This window comes from Saccoglossus kowalevskii, chromosome 13 (genome assembly GCF_978046115.1).
Source record: "Saccoglossus kowalevskii chromosome 13, keSacKowa6.1, whole genome shotgun sequence".
Classification (NCBI taxonomy): Eukaryota; Metazoa; Hemichordata; class Enteropneusta; family Harrimaniidae; genus Saccoglossus; species Saccoglossus kowalevskii.
Genome location: NC_140653.1, coordinates 23642020 through 23650500, shown reverse-complemented (window position 1 = coordinate 23650500; position 8481 = coordinate 23642020). Strand labels below are relative to the sequence as shown.

Genomic DNA, 8481 nt, shown 5'->3' with positions numbered 1-8481 from the left:
AGGATATGCTACTAAGTTTCATCTGAGGGTGGGGACAGGGACGGGGGTGGGGGTTGTGGTAGGGTTGTGGTGATGCACAGTTTGTCATACATAGCAGTAATGACATAGTGTTGTTATTGGTAAAATATTTAGTGTTAACTGAAAAGTGATATAACATGTATGTATGTATGTTACAATATTTTCTCTATTGGAAGCACATCTACAAAAAAAAGTGTCTAAAAGCCAAAAATTACATTAATAGATTATCAAAATAAAGCTTTTTATTCTATTTAAGCACATGCACTACTAATAGAGTAAATACAGTACATACCAGTACTTGGCATATTATACTTGATCACAAAGACAACCGATTCAGTACAACAACAATACAGTACAAATACAACAAATATGCAGTTTTATTCCTAAAAGAATTGAACAGTTCACAATAGTATGAATTTATGTGTTCCACTTTGAGAAGTACTGGCTACTGTAAAATACTTGAATTTTAGCTGGAATTAATTTTCACTGATTTTGACAAGTTGAATGTAAAATATAGGGGAAAAGGTATAATTGCTGGATTTTATTTTCACTTAATGATTCCTCCAGTGAAAAAATTAATTCCAAGCAAAAATAAAAGTATTTTACAGTATACTTTTCAGTGTATGGATAACATAGAATTAATGGAAATTAACGACACATGGGGTAAAACTATGCACAATTCATGGGGAATCACTCAGGTTTCATTTTGGCTTCCCCATTTCACTTTTTGTTCAAATTTCTCCAACGCTTGTGAATCATATATGTTGGTCTGTGGACGTGCTATTGTTTCAATTTTCTAATGGAAGCAGGAATTCAGAACAAGAGCAATATTACCTGCATATTCAAACCTTCAATTTTACATTATCATTGCAGAGTATAATTTCACTACTTGTATAAGAGGCAGGCAAATATGTTGTTCACTCATCCTGATGTAAAAATGCATATTTGTTTTTTAAACGATTTTCTACCAGGCAAAAGTTAAAATTATTTGCAAAACCGCATATGTACCATCTGCACTGGCTTCTTCCACAGACTCGCCAACAATGTTTCAGAGAATTTATTCTTGCTTCTTGGAATGGTCTCAGACATTTAATGCCACTGCTGTAACTCCTGACTTTTGTATGTGGAGACAGGCATGATAAGCAAAAATTAGCTCAACAAAAGAATAACACAATCTCTTCAGCCAAGATACAAAATATTTTTTTTTAAATATCATCTGATGCACTAATGATTAAAATCATTGCTCTGTATGCAATAAACATGCAGCCAAAAATATTATATTAATTTATATGCAAAACAGTTCATTGCTTGTTCTGGTTATTAAAAAGATTTGTTCAAATAAAGTAGTCAACATGTTTCTGTTTATTATTATTATAAAGTAAATTTTAGTTGTAAACAGTGTTTACTTTGTCATTGCTTGATTTGTGTCTATTTCTCAGACGTAATATGATTCAATCTTTTGAGCATTGGTACCGAGACAATAAATAAGCTTACTTTTGCACATCAGTTTGATTTGCGATTTAACCCAGTATGCATATGACGCAGTTTTGTAGGGTACTTAAGCAAATCTATTTTAAACTTTTTTCAGCAGAGTTGACCTTTGTGGGATACTAGTACATGGCAAAAATGTATACACTGCATTTTTCAACTATTGCAAACATAAAACCTTCAGCAATATTTGTACCCAGCGAGGAAATCCTTTTTATCACTTTTAGAGACGCATCTCCAAGCTACCTTGCAAGTATCCCTCAATATGTAGAATCCAATAAGGGAATACTTTATCAGAGCAATCTTTATTTTTAGTCAACGGAGATGTGTCTAATATGAAAATTAACAATATACTCAGCGTTGGTTTTCTGTACAGAGATCGCAAACGGTTCGTAAGGATGGAAGGTAAAAGCCACTAATCGTCTCGCAGTAGGTGGTGTTGGTCGTCCTAATACACCAGCATGTATCTTGAATTTTAACAACCCAGAGTCTCGTGCATAAAACCTACAAGTTGAGCAAAAAGGTACATTGTAAGCAAACAATATGTAAAGTTAGCCAGTTGAAAAATCTGGATGTGACTGTGGTAGGGCATGCACGTGGCGAGGACACAGATATCCCTATTCACTAACAACAGATTTCCTGTGGGATAACTAGTAAGCCAAGCCAATTTAGTCAGTAAGTCTACTTTTACAAAATAGATGGCAATAAACATGTTACAACACACACCAGAAACATATTTATAACCAGCTCTGAAGATGTTTATTTCTAATCAGTAAGCATGTTTTTAGCATGATTAACTGCTGTTTTTCAACTACTGCAGAATACTTTATTTTCGCTGGAATTAATTTTCGCTGAAAAGGCTTTATGGGCGTTTTGTATGGAATATATTTTCACTGATTTTTGACGAGTTGAATGGGAAATATAGAAAAAAAAGTATATTCGCTAGATTTTATTTTCACGGAATCATCCCTTCAGCGAAAATAAATTCCAAGCGAAAATAAAATATTCTACAGTATGACGATTCTCTTCATTAATATTGTGATGATAGCTGACAAACATGTTAGAATCAAGTCGTTTTAGTTGCCATACTATTGTCTCCTTTTTAAACAAAATCAATTCTTGTTTAATTCTTACTTTGTTACTGTCACATGTATGTAGTCAAAATCTAAGTACAAAACTGACATGTTTACAACCAGTCAGTTTAGGATGTTTTAACATTATTGGTCCACAAACTGACATTGACATGTTAGAAACATGTCTCTCATATGTATTGGCAAATACTACCAAGTATACAGTAACAACAACAAGAAACAAGTTATTCTCCTATCCTATACTCACAAGATTAAAGATTTAAAGGAAACATTGAGCCAAATAACATAATGACCCCTTAAGAAAAAAGCTCCACAAATGTAGTAGAATGCAATTTACAGTATTTTATATCACTTTTCATTCCTTAGATATTCAACTTTTCATCAGTATTATGTACCGGTAGTCAGCCATCTTGATTTCCAAGCAAAGGATTATGGGTAAAGTATGACGTCATAGAATCTGTTGTCAGAAATTGAGAAAATGATTTCATTCATAAATTCAAAAGTTGAACTTCAAATTGTCTGAAAGTTTAGAACATGGTACCAATGGTGCCAAACATGCTTATAAAATAGTTGTCATGGAAACAACTGAAAATATTTATTTTTTTGTTTTTCTACCAAATGCTCAAATTTCCTTATATTGTATATTACCTGTTCACAAAAAAGGAACAAAAAAAAATCATTCTATATTTCACGACTAAAATAACGATTTAACGTTTTTAGCAATATCTTTACTTTACATGTATTTGTAACATTCTAATTTCCGTTACTATAGTTATATACATGAGTAATATGCACAACGAAAATCTGAACTAATTCGCGTCAGTATTTCTCATGTTATGTTGTTTGGCTTGATGTTTCCTTTAATTTAGATCTTTACCAGAGCTGACCTAAGAGTAAACTGAGCATGTTTCGCAAATGTATATCCCTCCAAGTCCTAGAGGGCATCATGTAATCTGACTATGCAAGGCGTGCACCTGTAATAACTTCCAGAGGTCACAATGCTGTTTGCCAAAATGCTCTAGCTGAATGCATACCCTTCAAAATATTCAATATTTTTTTCACAATTTCAATTACCCTGGGTAATCCAGTTGTTTTTGAATTGTTGTGACCTTTATTTGGTGCGCTCTGAATATCAAAACTCAGTTCCAGCCATGCGAGACACTAGATTACATCGATAGCATAAAAGCTTACCCAAATAACTATTATTCAAACAATCAGCCAGTCTGCTAATATTATAGCTTTGCTGTATTCATTGTAGTTAGATAGTCAAAAATGTAAATTTTTACTGAAAATATTCACTAGGTTAGACACCTAGACACCAAATAAAATCGAAAATATCACTTTTTACCAAAAATGATGGAAATATTCATCATCACGAAATGAACATATTTGAGAAGTCCACCCAAGGTACATATATACCAAGCATCAAAGCAAACAGAATTGCTGTTCACAAAAGAAGTTGAAAACGTAGATTTGAAGAAGACAGACATCAACGGACATTCAGTAAACAGCCCCGCTCTGTCAACTATTAGTCAACAGCAGATCTAAAACTGTGCAGAGCTTAATGTGCTATATAAGTAGACCATACTGTTCTAACCAAATATTAAAAATAGCTGTACATTTCAGGGGATGGTCCTTTTTTAGCAGCATATCACAAAATACATGTACAAAAGAACCCTGTCTTATATAAACTTATGAGACAATTCGTTCCAGTAAAAGCGACCTATCCTCGGGGCAGTGCACATGCATTTCTATGGGCTTTGTGCGAGCTGCTGTTGAACGCCTGTCGAAGAATCGTTGAAAATAGCTAAATTTGAGAAAACACCAAAAAATCAACTTTGAAGTAATCCTGGACAATCAAATTTATGTTTGACATGCAGGGGTGATCTTGCTACACTGTTCAGAGGAGTCTCAACAACCATCCCAAAGTACAGTTTTCTGAAAGTTTTCAGCCTTTGTTTTTACCGCAATAGTTGACAGGCGGTGAAAATGCCTGGATGTCCAGTCCTGAGAATAATATTTATGGACTGAATATGGCTTTTGCAACATAAGGTTTTTACAATACACCCTATAGCTTCCACTAAAGATATTTGCAATTCTTTCTACGTAATGGTGTTTCAAATCATTTCACCTAATAGTCTTATTTAGGTCATTCATTCAAATGTCCACTGAGCAGATTGATATCATTTTGCTTGATATCACAACAAAGTCAGGTCACTAACTTTTTCAAACCTGAACTGAACCAAAACACAATCCCTTGAATGTGGTTAGATTTAAGCTCTAAATATTTTTCAGTATCCGACAATTAATGTTTTTATAAAGACAAGCCCGATACCATAATGGTAAAATTCTGTACTGTGAAGATCTAGGCATATTAGCAACAAATTTCATCATCTGCAACACGCTGTATCTGTTAATGTCTGGAACAAGTTTGAAGTGCATGTGGCTTTAAAACTATTAAAAGGTAATAGTTTCCCCAAATAGTCAGCAGGCGTGATATAAAATATGATTGCGTGTCTCACTTTTCAGCTTTCTAATATTTTTTATTTATTTATTCATTAACACTTACTCACTCCCCGGAGAGAGTGGCAATGGTTACAGATAATAGTAAAAGAATACAGTATTAATACACTAATAAGGAAGTAATAAATCAAAGAAAGCTTAGAAAGAACTCCCATGTGCTGAGAGTATTGGAGACACATTAAATATAATTCGAAATTACTTGTACTTGAGATATTGAAAACTGAAAACCAATTATGCAAATCAGAAAATTAATATGAACAGATTTGAGTGTAAAACTAATGAGGTCTGTGCAAAATAACAGACCATCTATGTACCAAGTTTTATTGAAATTATGCTAATTAGGAATTAATATGAACAGATTTTAATCCCAAACTAATCAGGTTTGTACATTGTCCTAGAGCATCTTTGTACTAAGTTTCATTGAAATGGAATAATTAGTACTTTAGATATAAGTGTGATAGCTTAGAATTGGTTAATTATGCAAATTAGGTAATTAATATGTACAGATTTTAACCCACAATTAATCAGGTCTGTCTATTGTCCTATAGCATCCATGTACAAAGTTTCATTGAAATGTGATGATTAGTATTTGAGATACCAGTGTGAACGTTGAATATTGATTAATTATGCAAATTAGGTAATTAATATGCACATTTATTTACCCTGAAACTAATCAGGTCTCTGCATAGTCCTTGGTATCTATGTACCAAGTTTTATTGAAATGTAATACTTACTACTTGAAATATCAAAAGCTGAAAATTTATTAATTATGCAAATTAGGTAATTAATATGCACAGACTTTTACCAAAAACTAATCAAATCTGCGCATAAGTTCAGAGCATATATGTACTAAATTTCATCAAAATCCAATGAGTGGTTGTTTAGATATCAGTGAAACAGTCATGGAACAGCCAAAAATTAGCTAATTTTACCAAAACCTCATCAAATTTGCGCATTGGCCCAGAGCAACTATGTACCAAGTTTCATCAAAAACTGATATATGGTCTGGAACAGACGGACACACATACACACACACATACACACATACACAGACAAACTGCAAAGACTCCCATTGTGTGCTTCGCACATGGGAGTAAAAAATAAACTAATCTACAAAAACAGAATATTAATGGTAAAAAAAATAATAACTCCTTCTAGAAGAAAGATGTATATTAATCCAAAATTTGTTGTCTAATTTCAAAGCACTTGTTGATATACATGTACTGTGCTACCTGGATGACAATACTATCATTAATAGAGTTACGAGGCCAGACAATACAAGGTATATGATAAACATCCATATTGCAAACTGGCACACACAAAGTACAGTCTTCATACTAAGTTTCAATTCCTGACAGAGAACTGAGGTGACACTTATACATTGCTGTGGAAGTATATGGGATATTCACACATTATTTGCTTAATAAGAAAGCATGGTAAAACCATGGCTAATTTACTTTATGGACATTTGAAACTCAGTATATAAACAGACATTTGTTTACAAGGAATACAGTAGACATGATTTCATCAATATCATCACTAACATTTTGTTTGTTCATAGTATGATAACCAAATGTCCCTCAGTTGACAATAAAATATTTCCAGATATACTAGTATTCAAAATATGATATGCAGTAAAAGCTGTCATTCAAGCATATTGGACCGAGTTTAACAAAATACTTATTAGATCAAATCTGAGATATTTGCACAATAAAATGTCCTCCAATCAGCCATTATACACACAGACTGAGGATCAGGCCTGAAAGAGATTGAATGACCAAGACATGGCATGTTCAAAACCATAACATTCTTTTAAAAGGTAAAATTATCAGTAAGTTATACTGGCATATTAATTCACATCTACATGTAAACCAGACTGTCTTTGTAGAAACTTGGTGAACAAATGGGGAAAAGAAAATTTGACATTTCTCTTTAATTTTGATTCTTATTATTTAACGAATGTTCAGCCAAAATTGAAGATTAAACATCCTATTTTAAAATTTAATTCAGTAATCATATTTTTCCATCAGACCCGATAGGTTGTTCTCTCCCATAATGCATTGCATATATGCCCAGTAACATTCTCAGTAGTAATTTTTTTTTAATTTCACTCCAGCCCTTAATTTTGAGTAGAAAGATTTTAGCACCATTTTAATACATTATAAAATGTGTGACACCAAAATGTAATTTTATAACCATGAAAATATAAATTTATCAGATACAGTATATATGATTTAGAGCATATCTGACAATCTAAAAGAGAATTATTCAATATCTGATGAGACTGCATGTACCAAACAAAGCTATTCTTTCTGATAAAGTTTCTGGCGCAGAAATGGCGAATCAGAACACACGCATCACAATCAGATACAACTCTGATGTATCTATTATCTGCATTTCAAAAATAATCTTGGTTTTAAATCAGTATTATAGTTTTCCAAATAATATCACACTACTTGTAACTGTATAAAATTTATGTTGTAGAAATGAACTGGGAAAAACCATCAATTTTGTCAAAACGAATGTCTAGATATTGCACAAAAGATAATGTAGATGAATTACAACTCGCCATTAGGAAACTGAAGAGAAAGAATCATAGGGCAATAGCTTGTCACTCAATGAACACGGTACAATATAACACATGCTATTGAGAATGTCACAGCCCCCTCTCTCTTGAAGTGTTTTAATACTATCAACAATGAGCAGACAGCATTTACAAACTCAACAGCTTCGATGAAGACACCAACAATGTCCCAAAACATTTACCAACAAGGAATTATATTATACCAAATTCAAACGAGTCCAAGAAATACGCAAAGCGTTTCAGAAAATGGTTTTCAAGCTGAGAGTAATGCTTTTTATTACATTTGTACTGCAGTTTATTTTGTAGCACCCCTGAAAATGTACTTTGTGTTTCTACTGTTGACGTGCAAATGAGTACATAAAATCATAATTCTATTTCATTATTTAGTGCTTGGTTGTATTTCACGAGATACCTTCCCATGTGCATTTAAAATACCTCATAATGAATATTATAAAAAATCAGAAATTATAATAAATTGGTTTTAAAACAACTTTTACTTTGACTGGTGATATGCAAACTTGTACATGTGTACGTTATTTAAAGATTGATATGAAAATCACATGAGCCGAAACTCTGGATGTTAGAGTTCGAATGTATTTGGAATAGAGGTTTACTCTTTAATATCAATGTTAAAATATGTTACAAGGAGAATGTCGTCTCGCACAATGGTGGTGAATTATAGTGTATTGGTAATATCTAGGAAAGCTCTTGAATTTTGTTGTTCGCAGCATTTATCAATCAGAATTTTTGTCAGTAACAATGAGTGTGCACACGTCT

General features: G+C 32.6%; 1 protein-coding gene across 3 annotated transcripts in view; it reads right to left on the bottom strand.

The window, feature by feature from the left end:
• Positions 1 to 377: 377 nt before the first annotated feature.
• Positions 378 to 8481, bottom strand: part of LOC100378101 (DET1 homolog) — a 47655-nt gene continuing 39551 nt past the window's right edge. For all 3 annotated transcript variants that reach the window (XM_085507092.1, XM_085507093.1, XM_002730846.4), the window contains one exon: positions 378 to 2010. In XM_085507092.1, coding sequence (XP_085363218.1) covers positions 1818 to 2010 — 193 coding nt within the window. In that variant the 3' untranslated portion in view covers positions 378 to 1817. The remainder of the gene's footprint in view (positions 2011 to 8481) is intronic.